At 44.3% G+C, this 17,127-nt stretch overlaps 1 protein-coding gene across 3 annotated transcripts in view; it reads left to right on the top strand.

Moving 5' to 3' along the window:
* The window catches only part of LOC110981687 (alpha-2-macroglobulin-like), a 57,555-nt gene that overhangs the window by 29,840 nt on the left and 10,588 nt on the right, over nucleotides 1-17,127 (top strand). The window contains exons 23-38 of one of the 3 annotated variants that reach the window (XM_087136947.1): nucleotides 205-413; nucleotides 1,016-1,222; nucleotides 1,692-1,766; nucleotides 4,518-4,677; nucleotides 5,101-5,318; nucleotides 6,426-6,638; nucleotides 7,266-7,384; nucleotides 7,494-7,659; nucleotides 7,806-7,911; nucleotides 8,831-8,896; nucleotides 10,248-13,811; nucleotides 14,244-14,348; nucleotides 14,999-15,124; nucleotides 15,826-15,888; nucleotides 16,400-16,525; nucleotides 16,862-16,924. In XM_087136947.1, the coding sequence (XP_086993073.1) occupies nucleotides 205-413; nucleotides 1,016-1,222; nucleotides 1,692-1,766; nucleotides 4,518-4,677; nucleotides 5,101-5,318; nucleotides 6,426-6,638; nucleotides 7,266-7,384; nucleotides 7,494-7,659; nucleotides 7,806-7,911; nucleotides 8,831-8,896; nucleotides 10,248-13,811; nucleotides 14,244-14,348; nucleotides 14,999-15,124; nucleotides 15,826-15,888; nucleotides 16,400-16,525; nucleotides 16,862-16,924 (5,586 nt within the window). Of the gene's footprint in view, nucleotides 1-204; nucleotides 414-1,015; nucleotides 1,223-1,691; nucleotides 1,767-4,517; nucleotides 4,678-5,100; nucleotides 5,319-6,425; nucleotides 6,639-7,265; nucleotides 7,385-7,493; nucleotides 7,660-7,805; nucleotides 7,912-8,830; nucleotides 8,897-10,166; nucleotides 13,812-14,243; nucleotides 14,349-14,998; nucleotides 15,125-15,825; nucleotides 15,889-16,399; nucleotides 16,526-16,861; nucleotides 16,925-17,127 lie in introns of all 3 variants that reach the window. The other 2 variants (XM_087136946.1, XM_087136948.1) reach the window with 2 other exon arrangements.

Below are 17,127 nucleotides of genomic sequence, written 5' to 3'. Positions count from 1 at the left end.
TTCCCTCTGAATTGGAACTCGGTTGCTGATTCAATGGGGGCAGGGGGGCAACTTGTCCCAAAGGGGACATATTGCCTAGAGATGTGTCTGAAAAGAAACAATGACAGAGCTCAATTGAAACGGTACAATACATGTGATGTGGTTTTTTGTTTGTTTTTTTTTAGTAATGACCTCATTTACCTTTACCCTTCTTCCCCCCACCAGGTGATTTGATGGGTCAGACGGTTAGTAACCTGGACAACCTCCTGCAGATACCAACGGGATGTGGCGAGCAGAACATGCTGGGGTTCGTGCCCAACATTGTGGCCATGCAGTACTTCACCCAGAGTGGCACCCTGACGGACGACCTCAGGACCAGGGCCCAGACCAACATGAAGAAGGGATACATGCGGGAACTGAACTATCGGCTCAAGGTACAGTCCCAAGGTGTAGCTCTGTAATCGCACCTGATATTTGCCGCAAAGAAATTTTCCACATTGCTTCTCTTAGTGTGGTTAATAGCCTAAGTAATTATGCCACTTTTGGTTGGCTTCAGATTCAACCTTAAAGAGTGCATTTGCTCCATCACTCTTAAAGGTCTTCTTTTTGCTGGTAATATAAAGTGAAAGCTGCATGAGTTTTTTGACACACACTGAATTACTTTTTTGCTTTTGTACTTTAAGTTTACTTGCCAATTTTTGGCAAAAATACAACTTTGATGAGGGAAAGATTAGTGTTGTTTTGAAGGCTTGAGGGCTGTGTGACGGAGCTACTTAATTGTACATGACATTGTCTTGAGTTACACAAACTGTAAGGCGCTGTCGTGAAGCTTTGGAAGAATGCAATGTTTGCCGGGAATCTGCGATGAAGAAGCTTCAGAAAGAAATTGAATCATAAGAAAGAGCAGCTCTCGAGAGGGTACTCATGTTTTTTTTAACAAATTGTCAGGAAATATACTGTTCACTGTTTAATGAAAATGCAAGTTTTTCACTTGGAGACTTGTTACACATGCATTCAAACTTGTCGATTGTTGAAGGATGGCTCCTATTCTGCATTTGGTGAGAGCGATGAGGAAGGTAGCACCTGGTTGACGGCGTATGTAGTCAGATCATTTGCCCAGGCAGCTGAGTTCATCAGCATCGACCAGGGGGACCTGGACGTGACCATCGACTGGCTGAAGCAGCAGCAGAACAAACAAGGCTGCTTCAACGCCCGCGGCAAACTCTGCCACAAGGCCATGGCAGTGAGTATGAAAAGAACCAGTTTCGGCAGTCCGGCATACTAGTCCAAGATTCCCAGCCGGGTCGACACACGATAGAGTCGGGTCGATGGAAGTGTTCGAATTTGCACACTTGTTTATGTGTGTCAATCCAGGCATTTTCATGAGGGAGATGGCTGATGGGGTGTTGGAGGCTGCACATGAGAAGCCTTCTGAACTGTGATTTGCATTGTTGCAGTGATATCTGTTGTGCAATTTATTCTGAGGATACACAAACTAATGGCTTTACACGGACCAAAAGCGTGGGAGTTATGTTGAAGCCATCCAGCCACCTTCTAAACACACCTTTGTATGCATTGCAGTACAATGTACATGTGTTCAGAAAACAAAAATCTTTATCAACGTTTCTCTCTGTGGTCAAGTTATCACTGCTCTTTCCAGGGAAACTGAAGTTCTTCAGATTTGTGACACACGATCTCTCCTTCCGTTGCAGGGAGGGGTGAACAATGAGATCACGTTAACTTCGTACGTGGTTACCAGCTTACTGGAGGCAGGAGTGGCACCTGAGGTGAGTCTGCTCAAATCCTAAAATGGAAGAAATGCGTGTGTGCCAACCTTAAATTACAAGTGTGAATCACTAGCGTAAGTGGGCTAAGACAAACAGGGTTTTCCCCAGGATTTTTCAAAACTAGGGGGGGGTATTTCCATTGTGGTTTACCAACATTTTGCAAAGCCATGGCGTGGGGTTCAGACCCCGCCCAAGGGCTCCGAAAATTTTGGGATTTTAGATGCTCTCAGCTGCATTTTAGAGCATTTCCTGGGTTTTTCAAGTACCTCTTCTCAGGAAAATATAACAGATTCAATTTTTTTTTTAAATTTTGGATATTAGTATTTTAACAAATGACCAGTTTTCCTTTCTGGACTACTAATTAGGCCTGTAGGCACAAAAGGAGTCATTTCAAGTTTCAGACATGCAACAACATGTAGTGGCTGTTTAATCAACGATATAAACACCTGTTTATTCAGTTTTAATTTTAATACATGTTTCAACCTCTCCATTTTGCTGATCAGACCTGAAACCATGAGCTCCATTCAGCTGTAAGGCAAAAATATTAGCTTAAGGGATTAAGCAAATGTCATAAAAATATAAAACGATTTTGTCTTTATATATAATATACAACAAGGCTTTTCTTGTATATTGACAAGAGAGAATACCCGCTGCAGGTGGCTGCTTCGTTTGGGTTTCCCTCAGCGCGGACTGCTGAAGTTATTGGCTTAAAAAAGAGCCTGTCTTTGATTGAGTTTCTGCCATTGTGCGCAAGACAAAGCACGGTGATATGGCAACGAGAAATATCGTTCCTGTCGTAGATGTATTAATACTCTTACACAGGGCTACGGCTGCCGCCATGAAAAAAATCTTGTATGGGATCGCTGTTGTAAGTTCTGCGAATGGTGTTATATGATATTGTAACCTTCGTAAATGCAGCCCCTGTAGCATATTGAGCACACGGCACAGAGAAAGCACACCTGCGCGTGGGTGCATGTACGACGCCCATGACAGGAGTTCAGATTTCATGCAACACCAGCCACGAGGAACGTTCGGTGCCAATGTACGTGTACGGTGTTCAGTACAGTGTGGCCGCCGACCCGTGGTGCCCAATGTATGTACAGTACATGGAAAAATGCCGGACTAAACTTTTTTTTTCATCTAGATTTTCCGAACATGCAATCTGCATTATATAAGAAAACTCTAAGCCGTACTGTCATAATTATATTGTGCGTATCGGGTATAAAAAAATGGGTATCGGCCCGTTTTTTGCATATCGGGCCCGATACACTAGTTTGTACGTGGGGAGAATCCTGACAAATCTACAAGAGGTCACCCTCTTTCTGGAAAAGAGACGTTTTGGGGTTATGGCTATTTGTTGCAAGGAAGAGAAGTGGTCAAGGAAAGAAAGATAGAGCCGAAAAGAGTGTTCAAAGTGCGAAAAAAAGGATTTACTGAATTTCCTTAACCATACAAGAACAAAGGAATGACCACACTCGGTTGGCAACCTAAGTGCGTGAGAGTTGGAATTACGTGATGCAGTCATGGTCCGCAAATTTACATTTGGAAATTTCTCTTTCTTCCTTTTCTTTGCCTGTTGAAGCTGCATGTCTGCACCTCGCTAGCGTCAAGTTGAGATAGAAATCTCCTTGTTGAAACAAATTGTGCAAATTTGTTCAATGCTATGCCTGCATTGAAAATGGAGCATCAATAAACTTGAATGGAACAGGGACCTGGTTTTGTTTTTAAAAAGGTCTTTTAGCTATTTTAATGAATTTGCTAGCCAAATTAAAGATGAATCGTTCATTTCCAGATCATGTGTGTTCTGAACAAGGTTAAACTGAACTCACGATTGATTGCGCAGTGCAGATGTCAAAACGACAGACCACTTCAATCATGCCGTATTGAAAAAAGTGAAAAAGCCAGGTCTGACAATGAATATGCTAGAAATATGATGTAAGCTGTTGGAGCCACAACAGGGAATAAATTCACTTAAGCTTGGGCCGTTGAATATGGATGTGACGAGGGTTGAGACTTGTCAGGATTTTTCAATGTCAGGATATTCCAGAAAATCTTTCAGGATTTGCAAAATCCCTCGGTATACCATTGGGTTGATTTTGTGTATAAAAGTTTATACAAAAAACAAATTGGTCTTTCAAAGGATGCTTGCAGGGAAGCATAACTACAGACCACTGACAGTCAACAGCTGCGGGACATTTTTAAAAGTATCAGACTGAAAAGAATACACTTTTGAAGTTACAGTGTACCATAAATGGCTGGTAGGCCTAAAAATGGGGAGGGGGACAAAATAACTACCTTTAATCATAATAACTACCTATTAAGCCCCCCCCCCCGTTCCGCTGTTGCTGTGGAGCCTGCAAAGCTCTGGTGATTGTTTTGGTTTGTTATTTTCTTCCAATCTCGCTCCTGAGAGAGATACTACTCATGTGAATTTGAGTGGGAAAACCCACCACCAGGCTAAACAAATAAAACCATGTGGTTTCATCAACAAAATGTTGAAATTATAAAAAGTTTCAAAGCAAGTAAACATTTCTTTGTTTTTATGTGTTTTTTTGGCCTTTCTGTGGAAGTTTCTGCTAGGATTGAAGTTTTAGGTCCTCCTTGATTTATTAATTTTGGTCACCATGGCCCATAAGCAGTTAGCAGTGGTTTCTGTATTATACAGTTTCTGAAATTAATGAGCAGTAAGACTCATCAAGAGGGAAAAGTGAGACAGCTGGTTTCATTGCAGTACGTGTGCTCTCTTTGCAGGATCCCGTCATCCTGAATGCATTGAGCTGCCTAGAGTCTGAGGCCAACACCCTCTCTGACACGTACGCAGCAGCTCAGCTGGCCTATGCCATGGTGCTGGCTGGTCATCCAGCTGCATCTGATGTCATGGACTATCTTGAGTCGGTGGCAGTGACAGAAGGTAAAGTCAAGCGGTGGCTTAGATGGCCTTGGCATTGTAAAAAGGGGGGGCATGGGGGCACTCCCTGTCTCCTGGGGGGAAAATGGACAAGTGAAAAAAAAATTGGAAAACAGCAAAAGCAAAAGGAAGAAAGGGGATGAAACTCACCACGTTGCTTGAAAATACTGATGGCTTGTCAGTTTGCTGCAGAGGAATGCTTGCTCCCTCCCCTTGAAGAGCAAAAAAAAAAATTAAATAAAACACATCATCCAAAGTGGACTTCCTTGGTAGAGTTGGTAGTGGGGTTTGAAACTCCCGAATCCTCTGGTTTAGCCCTTGCAGCAAGAGTGTGTATTGCATGCACCAGTCTGTGTGCATGGCTTAAGCTGCCCAACAATTTCAAAATGTTTGAGGACACCTTCAAAAAAATTGTTTCCTCTGCAGGCGAGCACAAACGGTGGGTCAGTAACAGGGACGACGTGGCTGAGTATGACACTTACTACCGAGCCTCCCGACAAGCCCAGGAGATTGAGATGACGGCCTATGTGCTGCTGGCCTACACTGAGTACTTGAGCCCTGAGGAGGCCCGCGTCGAAGGTAGCCCTGTTTCCCGCTGGTTGGTCAGCCAGCAGAGCAGCAGTGGCGGCTTTTCCTCCACGCAGGTACGATATGCTGTGACACTGGCATGTTTGATCGATCGATTTGTATTGATTTTGGACTTGGTTTGAAAAGAAATTGCAAATGGCTGTAGATAACCCCGATGAGTTTCGAAGCTTTTTTGTGCAAGTATGGTATTTTATGTAGTCTTTGAGTTGTCCACCATGCTGAAACAAGGTAGAAGAAGAGGCACAGTGTCTTTCGGTGCTTCAAACTGATCAGAATTCTGTGCACAGACATATTTGGCTGAACGGGAAAGTAGAAACAGCCGGGATAGTGTGGATTGTGTGTTATCTCACATCTAGTGGCTCGTAAAATAATGAAACTTTCCAAGCATCTTTAGCACAGGGTTTGGATTGTAGGTTGCACAAGGAACAGTAAAATTTTGTTTGCCATCATTTTGGGGATCATTTTACATCGTTGTGCCATTCAGGTGCCAACAGGCAAAACAGAAACCTGTACATCTGAACAGTGAGGTGGTGACATTTTAAGAAGTGCACATGGGCAGTTTGCCTTTCTCATTGAAAGTTACTGTCAGTTATGATGACTGTCACACTGTGCAATGAGACAAGTGAAGTAATTAAAATTTGAAATTGTGATGGGTTAATGGCTAATGGATTTGTGAGGGGAGGTACGTACTGTATGTCCGATTAAAAAAGATTGAACACCCATTTTCTTGAAACTGAGTACTGTAAATTTATATAACACGGTTTTTTTTGCCCTTACCCAACGTATATATTGATAAACACTTGCCGGGGACAGCTGGCCGGTGGTCGAGTGGTTAAGACGTCTACACTAGTAAGCAGGAGGTCGTGGGTTCGAGTCCTACCCGAGTAAGCTTGTGACTTTTTTTGCAAGCTCTTGGACAAGCACTGAGCATACAGTGTTTATTAATATATACATTGGGTAAGGGCAAAAAAAACCTGTTAGATAAATTAACATCTCCCCAACGCAAAAATACATCTTGAGAACTGAGTACTGTAGTTCTTTAGTTTGTTAAGCTGAATGTTGACCCCCAGAAACTGGTGAGAGCTTGTGTGTGAGTGTAAAAGATGTTTCTCCTCTGCCCATGTAACTCACGCAAAATGCGTCCCCCCCCCTTGTTTGTGCAGGACACTGTAATCGGCCTGCAAGCCCTTGCAGCCTATGCCGGTATCCTGAGTAAGGAGCCGCTCAAGCTGAGGGTGGAGGTGATGGAGCGGGGCCGCAAGGTGCGGCAGCTTGAGTTGCTGGAGAGGAACAAGCTGGTGGTGCAGGAGATGGACCTGAACGTGCCCAACACCTACACCGTCCGGGCCAGGGGGAAGGGATGCGGTCTGTTGCAGGTGGGCAGGCCACAGAGGAAAAAAATAGGGCTCTTTGGCATCATTTTGTCATACTGTCAAGCTCTGCTGTTGTTTTTGCGTTCAGCTAGTCAGTCAGTGATTGGTTGTGAGAAAAAGGAAATGACATCAAACTGTAATAGAAAAAAATCAAACTGGGGGGTGGGGCCAATGGTAGTCATGGCCCCAAGACATATTTCTATGCGTTGGAAAGTAATGAAATGAAGGGGATTTGGGGATACTTTTTTCACTTCCTTTCCTTCCATAGGTGTGTTTAAAGCCTTCAAAATGTAGCTTTACCTCTCAGAAGGCCATAAAACACATTGCCCCCAACCCCAATTCAGGCTGACAAAAATTGGTTGTGTACTGCTGAGCTCAACCAGGAAAGTTTCATTTGTGCCCAAAGATTGACTCAAATAAAACCAGTTGGAGTTGGAGTGACACACCAAAACGTCTGGCAGCTAATGAAGGAACCACATATGAATAAATTTGTGAGCAGGTAAACAGATGCATCATGAAGAATTTGAATGACTCTCTTTTAGGGGTAATCATTACCAATACCCAAGTGAAAAAATCTGACGGAAGTTGTTTTTTTTAAACAGCAATTTTGTTGCTGCTTTGTCCACTCAGTTCACAGTGTATTACAACATGCTGCCCCGAACGCCACCAGTTGCACCATTTGCCCTGACGAAAAGGTCAAGAAATCTGGACAATCTTTGCAAGAAATTTGTTACTAATGTGTGTGCCAGGTGAGTTTTATGATAGGCAGCTTTTAAGCATGCATGATAATGTCCGAAGGGGTTGTGTCTTTACGGATGTGCGGTTTGTTGAGTTGTTTCATTTCCGTCTGTTCCCCAGCTATACCGGGACAGGTGGGGCCAACATGGTGCTGGCCCAAGTCAAGTTGGTGACAGGTTTTGTCCCGGACACTGCCTCCATCGCTGACCTAAATGCCCAGGCGATGATGAGCAAACTGAAGCGTGTGGAAACAGAGGGCAAGACCATCAACTTCTACATTGACCAGGTTTGTTGTGAATGGGCTGTGAAGTGCCGACTTCTTTACCGAATACCGAACAGGCTCGTTGTTCCCCAAGTGCCTTCCATTGCATTATCAAGTATTCTTCCACAAACGAAGAACTAACACACAGCTGTTGTTTTGCCGGCTTCCAGGGCCTAGATGCCACACCAGTCTGTTGGGACTTTGTTGCCAACAAAGAGTTTGATGTGAACAACGCCAAACCTGGCACTCTGAACATGTATGACTACTACGAGAAAGGTGAGTGCCTTGGATACACAGGGGTGCATTCAATAGTGCGACACCCCACGGCGGAATCAGTTTGTTCTCCACAATACCGAAGCCCGCAGAAAGTGGTTTCAAAAGTCCAGTCTATTCAAAGGAACTTAAGCACGCAAGTTATACAACAATGTAGTCAGTTGCAGAGTAAGCCATTTGCGAGTTAAATTTGAATAAAATCTGATACGCTGAGTTATCTGATTGCACATAAACATAACAATTTGAACTCTCCAGACTAAAGACACTGTTGCTATACCTCATGATTCGGGGCAAGCTTTTGCTAAGCGACGACCATCTCTGGAATGGACTGGTTCCTTTGTGCCCTTGTTTTCCATTGAGAACAGTGTATTGTTGAAGGCGTCTCTTATGTAACTAAGGAAAAGCTTGCCCCGAATCATGAGGTATAGCAACAGTGGCTTTAGTATGGAGAATTCCAATTGCTATGTCCATGTGAATTTAAAGAACTCAGTGTATCAGATTTTATTCAAATTTAACTTGCAAAAGGCTTATTGAAATAGTGCTGAAATAACATTGGCTGTATCCACCGTAGGCTAGAAATGTGAGTCACTAATTGTGCCAAACACTCTGTAACCTTTCTGGTGAATTTGGTAGTTCTGCTGTATTTCCAGCTCCAGTGTAAATACCACTTGTGTTGGAACTCGAACAGAGTTTAGATATTTCATTCTCAGCTTCTGAGATTTCCCATTGAGCTGATTCAATGGAAATGAGCTAGTTTTGGAACTGCTCCCCATCGGATCATATCTCAGAAAGTCCATGTCCACCATCAGCAGAAAAACCATGCTGCGGTCGCTCACAGTCCTTAAGCACATAGACTTACACTCTTTCTCCTCCCCCCCCAAAAAAACCTCAAACAACAAACTTCTCTTTGTTTCTCTGACAGACCTGGCCATCTCAGAGTCCCTTGAGTTCCTGTGTGAACCAACAGAAGAGGAAATGCCTGAACCAGGTAAACCACCTAGCTCCCCAGTAGACCCACGTCCCCTTGAGCCTGATACAGCCCCTCCTCTCAGAGCTGACGAAACCTCAGTAGATCCAGACTTTGAAACTGCCCCACCAGTCAAATCAGTTAGAGCTGAAGAAATAGGAACAGGCCAGTCAGATGAACAAGACTGTTATTGGTCCATCCTTAATTAAGGGAATGGGCCGTGCTTGGAAGATTTCTTGTAAAATTTGCATCAACACATAAAATAAACATACATGTAACAACAAAACACAAAACAAAAGCTAAACGACAGCCATCATGTACTGAAAGTTGTCTGAAGAAATTCCCAAGAATCGTATCGTCATAGGACGGAGTCCTTTATCTGGCAACTGTTTACTGTTATGCAACGACACGTATACATGTATGTAATGCGGTAGCGTTAGCGTGTTCCATCTTGTCAGACTCAAGTGATGATAATTCCAGCGTTGCTTTCTTGGGTGGGGATGATGAGACCTTGTCTTGTTCTGTCGGCCTTTGCACAGACGGTACAGTGCTGGGTTTCAGCAGAAGGCGAGTCCCTGCAATCCCAAATTTCCTCTTCAGAAATGAAGAGGGCTCAAAATCGCTATGCACAAAGTGTGCATTGCACACCCTGGAATTTTGAGTCCTCACAAAATCGTGTGTTGTCCGCAAGTTTAACCCACAAACACTGGTGTGAAAAGCTGCTTGGGATTAGCACCGGAGCTGAGAGAGTAGTATTCTTGTGTGGACCGATCAACTTTCTTGCCGGAACTATGCTTTCTGGTCTGGAAAGTCAAGTCTGCCCTAAAACGTCACATTTTTGCCAAGATTTGTCTGCTGCTCCTCATTGACCTATTTCGATAAATTTTTGTGAAGAGCCCAGGCAGTGACTGAAAAAAGCACACAGAAAATGCCATTTTTGCTGATTTAATGACATAAAAGAGGGTTTCGTCCAACTTATTGTATGTAAGACGGTTGAAAACTATCATATAACGTCAATTTAACCCTACATGGCCCATCCCCTTTAATCTAGGTGAGCCTACACAACCTGTAGTCTACTCATCAGTTAAATCTCCCGTAGATCTATAGCCACTAGTTGACACATCAGCTAAACTAGATAAGCCTCTCAAGAAGCAAGTAGTTGACCCTTCTCCCCAAATTGGCAAGTCAACTGCTGGACCAGTACCATATGTAAGTGCTAGATATGAAAAGCCCACTGTAAAACCAAGAGTAGATCCATCTGCTAAACCATATATGCTTACTGTTAAACCAGATAAACCTGTTCCTGAAGTAGAACCAACTGCCAAGCCAGACAAACCAATTGTTCCAGAAGTTGAACCCACTGCCAAACCAGACAAAGCAGTTCCAGAAGTTGAACCCACTGCCAAGCCAGACAAACCAGTTGTTCCAGAAGTTGAACCCACTGCCAGACCAGATAAACCAATTGTTCCAGAAGTTGAACCCACTGCCAAACCAGTTGTTCCAGAAGTTGAACCCACAGCTAAACCAGACGAACCAGTTGTTCCAGAGGTTGAACCCACTGTAAAACCAGACAAACCAGTTGTTCCAGAAGTTAAACCCACTGCCAAACCAGTTGTTCCAGAAGTTGAACCAACAGCCAAACCAGACGAACCAGTTGTTCCAGAAGTTGAACCCACTGTAAAACCAGACATACCAGTTGTTCCAGAAGTTGAACCCACAGCCAAGCCAGACAAACCAGTTATTCCAGAAGCTGAACCCACAGACAAACCAGTTGTTCCAGAAGTTGAACCCACAGCTAAACCAGACAAACCAGTTGTTCCAGAAGTTGAACCCACTGCCAAGCCAGACAAACCAGTTGTTCCAGAAGTTGAACCCACTGCCAGACCAGATAAACCAATTGTTCCAGAAGTTGAACCCACTGCCAAACCAGTTGTTCCAGAAGTTGAACCCACAGCTAAACCAGACGAACCAGTTGTTCCAGAGGTTGAACCCACTGTAAAACCAGACAAACCAGTTGTTCCAGAAGTTGAACCCACAGCCAAGCCAGACAAACCAGTTATTCCAGAAGCTGAACCCACAGACAAACCAGTTGTTCCAGAAGTTGAACCCACAGCTAAACCAGACAAACCAGTTGTTCCAGAAGTTGAACCCACAGCTAAGCCAGACAAACCAGTTGTTCCAGAAGTTGAACCCACTGCCAAGCCAGACAAACCAGTTGTTCCAGAAGTTGAACCCACAGCTAAGCCAGACAAACCAGTTGTTCCAGAAGTTGAACCCACTGCCAAACCCGACAAACCAGTTGTTCCAGAAGTTGAACCCACTGCCAAACCCGACAAACCAGTTGTTCCAGAAGTTGAACCCACAGCTAAGCCAGACAAACCAGTTGTTCCAGAAGTTGAACCCACAGCTAAGCCAGACAAACCAGTTGTTCCAGAAGTTGAACCCACAGCTAAGCCAGACAAACCAGTTGTTCCAGAAGTTGAACCCACTGCCAAACCTGACAAACCAGTTGTTCCAGAAGTTGAACCTACTGCCAAGCCAGACAAACCAGTTGTTCCAGAAGTTGAACCCACAGCTAAGCCAGACAAACCAGTTGTTCCAGAAGTTAAACCCACTGACAAACCAGTTGTTCCTGAAGTAGAAACCACTGCCAAACCAGTTGTTCCAGAAGTAGAACCCACTGCCAAGCCAGAGAAACCAGTTGTTCCAGAAATTGAACCCACTGCCAAACCCGACAAACCAGTTGTTCCAGACATTGAACCCACAGCTAAACCAGACAAACCAGTTGTTCCAGAAGTTGAATCCACTGCTAAACCAGACAAACCAATTGTTCCAGAAGTTCAACCCACTGCTATACCAGACATACCAATCGCCCCAGAGGAAATTGCAAAATCAGATGAACCAGTAGTTACAGAAATTGAGCCAACTGCTACACCAGAGAGGACAGTTGTTCCAGAAGTTGAACCCACAGACAAACCAGTTGTTCCAGAAGTTGAACCAACAGACAAACCAGTTGTTCCTGAAGTTGAACCAACAGACAAACCAGTTAGTCCAGAAGTTGAACCCACAGACAAACCAGTTGTTCCAGAGGTAGAACCAACTGCCAAGCCAGACAAACCAGTTGTTCCTGAAGTTGAACCAACAGACAAACCAATTGTTCCTGAAGATGAACCCACAGCCAAACCAGTTGTTCCTGAAGTTACGCCCACTGCCAAACCAGACAAACCAGTTGTTCCTGAAGTTGAGCCCACTGCTAAACCAGACAAACCAGTTCCAGAAGTTGAACCTACTGCCAAGCCAGACGAACCAGTTGTTCCAGAAGTAGAACTCACTGCCAAACCAGACAAACCAGTTGTTCCAGAAGTTGAATCCACTGCCAAGCCAGACAAACCAGTTGTTCCAGAAGTTGAACCCACTGCCAAACCAGACAAACCAGTTGTTCCAGAAGTTGAATCCACTGCCAAGCCAGACAAACCAGTTGTTCCAGAAGTTGAACCCACTGCCAAGCCAGATAAACCAGTTGTTCCAGAAGTTGAACCTACTGCCAAGCCAGACAAACCAGTTGTTCCAGAAGTTGAACCCACTGTCAAGCCAGACAAACCAGTTGTTCCAGAAGTTGAACCCACTGCCAAACCAGACAAACCAGTTGTTCCAGAAGTTGAATCCACTGCCAAGCCAGACAAACCAGTTGTTCCAGAGGTTGAACCCACTGTCAAGCCAGACAAACCAGTTGTTCCAGAAGTTGAACCCACTGCCAAGCCAGACAAACCAGTTGTTCCAGAAGTTGGACCTACTGCCAAGCCTGACAAACCAGTTGTTCCAGAAGTTGAATCCACTGTCAAGCCAGACAAACCAGTTGTTCCAGAAGTTGAACCCACTGCCAAGCCAGAGAAACCAGTTTTTCCAGAAGTTGAACCTACTGCCAAGCCTGACAAACCAGTTGTTCCAGAAGTTGAACCCACTGCCAAGCCAGACAAACCAGTTGTTCCTGAAGTTGAACCTACTGCCAAGCCAGACAAACCAGTTGTTCCAGAAGTTGAACCTACTGCCAAGCCAGACAAACCAGTTGTTCCTGAAGTTGAGCCCACTGCTAAACCTGACAAACCAGTTCCAGAACTTGAACCTACTGCCAAACCAGACAAACCTGTTGTTCCAGAGGTTGAACCCACTGCCAAGCCAGGCAAACCAGTTGTTCCAGAAGTTGAACCCACTGCTAAACCAGACAAACCCATTGTTCCAGAAGTTGAACCCACTGCCAAACCAGTTGTTCCAGAAGCTGAACCCACTGCTGAACCAGACAAACCAGTTGTTCCTGAAATAGAACCCACTGCCAAGCCAGACAAACCTGTTGTTCCAGAGGTTGAACCCACTGCCAAACCAGACAAACCAGTTGTTCCTGAAGTAGAACCCACTGCCAAACCAGACAAACCAGTTGTTCCAGAAGCTGAACCCACTGCTAAACCAGACAAACCAGTTGTTCCTGAAGTAGAACCCACAGACAAACCAGTTGTTCCAGAGGTTGAACCCACTGCCAAACCCGACAAACCAGTTGTTCCAGAAGCTGAACCCACTGCTAAACCAGACAAACCAGTTGTTCCTGAAGTAGAACCCACAGACAAACCAGTTGTTCCAGAGGTTGAACCCACTGCCAAACCAGACAAACCAGTTGTTCCAGAGGTTGAACCCACTGCCAAACCAGACAAACCCATTGTTCCAGAAGTTGAACCCACTGCTAAACCAGACAAACCAGTTGTTCCTGAAGTAGAACCCACAGACAAACCAGTTGTTCCAGAGGTTGAACCCACTGCCAAACCAGACAAACCAGTTGTTCCAGAGGTTGAACCCACAGCCAAACCAGACAAACCAGTTGTGCCAGAAAGTGAGCCCACTTCCATACCAGTTGCACCTTCAGTTACAACAGTTGCAATACCAGCAGGTGAATGGTTTATCAGTTAGTTTGCCTCTAGACTGAACAGTTAACCTTCTAGTACATATTAGTTGCAAAGCTAACCCCTTACTAACTGCAAACAGGTTTGGTCCACTGGTGGCGGAAGCAGGGAGGGGGCCAGGGGGCCCAGTGACCCCCCCTCACTTTTTTGATAGGGGCCTGCTGGCCCCCTCATTTTCTGCAGGTCCTATAATTGGGTGAAAATCAATGGATCGAGCTATTAATGACTGATGCCTGATGGTCTCCCAACTCCCCCCCCCCACTTTGTAAATTGTTCCGCCGCCAGTGGTTGGGTCAGTTGGAGTTTACTCATGTATGTTTACGTATTTTTTAACCTCAACATCTACTGTTTTACTTCTGTGATTTTTGCTAATTCTAGCAGCTGTAACTTGGTTTGTAACTTGGTTGATTCGTGAACAGCTTTGACTTCGAAACCCATGGCTCTGTCCACGGTTCCAACCACAGTTTCAACAACAGTTCAGACAACAGTTCCAACCACCATGCCAACGCCACTAATCACTGCAGGTGAATACATCAAATTACTATGACACAGCAAACTGTAATAGCAAAGTCAAATCTTTGGGGTTAGGTTAGACATAGCTATTAATGAAAGAAACGGCGCAGCCCCAACCATTCCAGGTGGTGAATCCTCGTCAACAAACCTGTCCATCGTCCCTTGACCCGAAAGAAATTTTTGAATGGCAGATTGGCCGATTTTTCTGAACTTTTCCCCTTGTGTTTTGACACATTGTTTGGCCTGGTTCCACACAGCTGGAGATGTGAACTTTTGCCACTGAAGTGATGAAGTAATTTAAGTTGGAAGGCATGGTCGAGAATGTTCATTTTGCTGGTAGTTACGCAGCTGTAATGCACGCATTTCATAGTTTGTGAATCTGTGAAGTGAAGTTCAGACCAAAGGAGCCTCAATTGCTAGGAAACTTGGTCTCTCTCTTTGTCAAGCTCGGCGCTTGTACTAGGCATAGAGAATTAGAGAATGAGAGACAGTGTGAATATTCATTAGGAGATCAAAATATTTGAATGCTGTCACTTTGTGTCTGAGAAAAAGTTCTAAGCCTTGTTCCGTGAATTTTTGGATGTTAAAAGTTGTGGGATATCTCAAATTTTATTCTGACTCTTGTGAACCATAACTCTAAAAAGCATGCCACTCTTCCCAGATACGTTCTGCTTCCTATATCCCGACATCTGTGGCAACGGTGTATGTGTGGATGATGAGACTCAGCCGTCCTTCCATCGCTGCGATTGTGACCCTGGGTACACTGACGAAAGAGGAATGTGTGTGGGTGAGTCCCTCACTGGCTGTGGGTGGGGAACTTGCCTCAGTTACTTGAGTTCTACTATGGGATGCACAAACCTAGTGTGTGTTTGTTGTGGAGAAAATTTTCCCTCCAGATAACCTTGTTGTCATTTAGCCCCCCATCCCCTTTAGCCAAGGTGGGACACCAGTCACAATACCATGCCCTGTATGCTAATTTTGACTGGTTCCCATCTTATTTGTGCTAAATAACAGGAGTGTGAAATCGCTTTTAGCAGATTTCTGCTTTTTTTGTTGATTTTGCTGAATTTCATTTTCTGCACAGCTGCCATAGATGTGCCATATTTTCCTAGTTTTCTCCTAGTGATTTTTTTCACGCTGTACAAACCTTGATACTTACAATTTTGGTGTACTAGTTCATTTTAACTCTCAGGAAGTTTTAGGCAAATATGCAGAAAAAAGTTATATTGAAAATATGCATACATTAAAAAAAGGTGGTTGCTCTAAGAGGCTTGTAAAATGCACCACAGAAGGTACACATTTTAAAATTTTCCAGGGCTCTTAAGCAGGCCCCAGACTGGACTCTGTTTATGCTTCATGCCTTGCACGTGCCATTTCAGTTATTTTTTTGTGCTCACTTACACCTCTGAAATAAACAAATTTGCCCAACTTCATTTTCTACAGTGCCACTGTATACTATTGGCCCAACTCCTTTTTCTTAATTGACAGCTATAACGACGACACCAATGCCTACAACTCCAACAACACCACCAACCACGACTGAAGCTGCAGGTGATTAATTGCAAATGATTTAATTCTTAGAATTAGAGACAACTTCAGTTCAGCTTTCTCCCTCTTGCTACCCCGTGCTTCCTTAGTTGGAAAGTGTTCACATGCAAGTTACTCTCAACTGTTGGCAATGCTTTTTACCAGCAGCGGGGATTGGTATTTGCATTTTGTATAGACTAATCCAATTAGACGCCATAACTGCGGTGGAACCGCACTCAACATGCACATTTTACAGCTTGGCCTGCGCATGTATTTGGCAAATCACCACACCCTGTTGGTCGAAGAGGCATGTAACGTGCACGTACCACCTGTCCACGAGCGTTGTGCCAACGCAGTTATGGCTTCTAATTCTGGTGGTCGAATTACACTTTACTAAAAGTTATTTAAATATTTCTTTCATTGGTGCAGTTCAGTATTGCATGCTGAACCTGGGTCTTCTGCGATTTTTTGGACGTTTGAAGTCGTGGCATTCCCCCAACTGTTTTCCAATACTCTGAACTCTGACTTTTCCTAGATTCGTTCTGCTTCCTGTATCCCGACATCTGTGGCAACGGTGTATGCGTGGATGATGAGACTCAGCCGTCCTTCCATCGCTGCGATTGTGACCCTGGGTACACTGACGAGAGAGGAATGTGTGTGGGTGAGTCCCTCACTGGCTGTGGGTGGGGAACTTGCCTCAGTTACTTCAGTTTTACTATGGGATGCGTTTTGTTGTGGACGAATTTTCTCTCCAGGCCAAGATTCGTGATTTGTATCAAGCCTCTGAATCCATCCATCCGTCCCCGTTGTCTTAGGGCAGTTTGACCAAAAGAGCAAGAGCCACTTTCTAAAGGCTTCTGAGTACAAAAAAATGTCTCCTTTAGCGAAAGTGGGACACCAGTCAAAATACCATGCAGTGTGTAATAATTGTTACCAGTTAACAAATTGGTGCAGCTTTCTCTTCAATGGCATTTGCTTGACTCCTTTTTCTTGACAGCTTTAACAACGACACCAATGCCTACAACTCCGACAACAACCCCAACCACCACTGAAGCCGCAGGTAATTAATTGCAAACGATTTGATTCTTGGAATCGGAGACAATGTCAGTCAGCTGTGCAAGGGTGTAATATAAGTGAATCCCCCTTGCTACCCGTGTGCTTCTTCACTATCAAGTGTTCACATGCAAGTTTTGCGTGACGGCTGATGCTGTTCACCAGCAGATAGTAGTTTGATATTTGCATTTTGCAGAATGGAAATAATTC

The sequence above is a fragment of the Acanthaster planci genome, linkage group LG05, assembly GCF_054643075.1.
Source record: "Acanthaster planci isolate LZ-2023a linkage group LG05, COTS_SCS, whole genome shotgun sequence".
Taxonomy (NCBI): Eukaryota; Metazoa; Echinodermata; class Asteroidea; order Valvatida; family Acanthasteridae; genus Acanthaster; species Acanthaster planci.
Note: the sequence above shows the minus strand (reverse complement) of the source record. Positions and strands in the feature narration are given on the sequence as shown.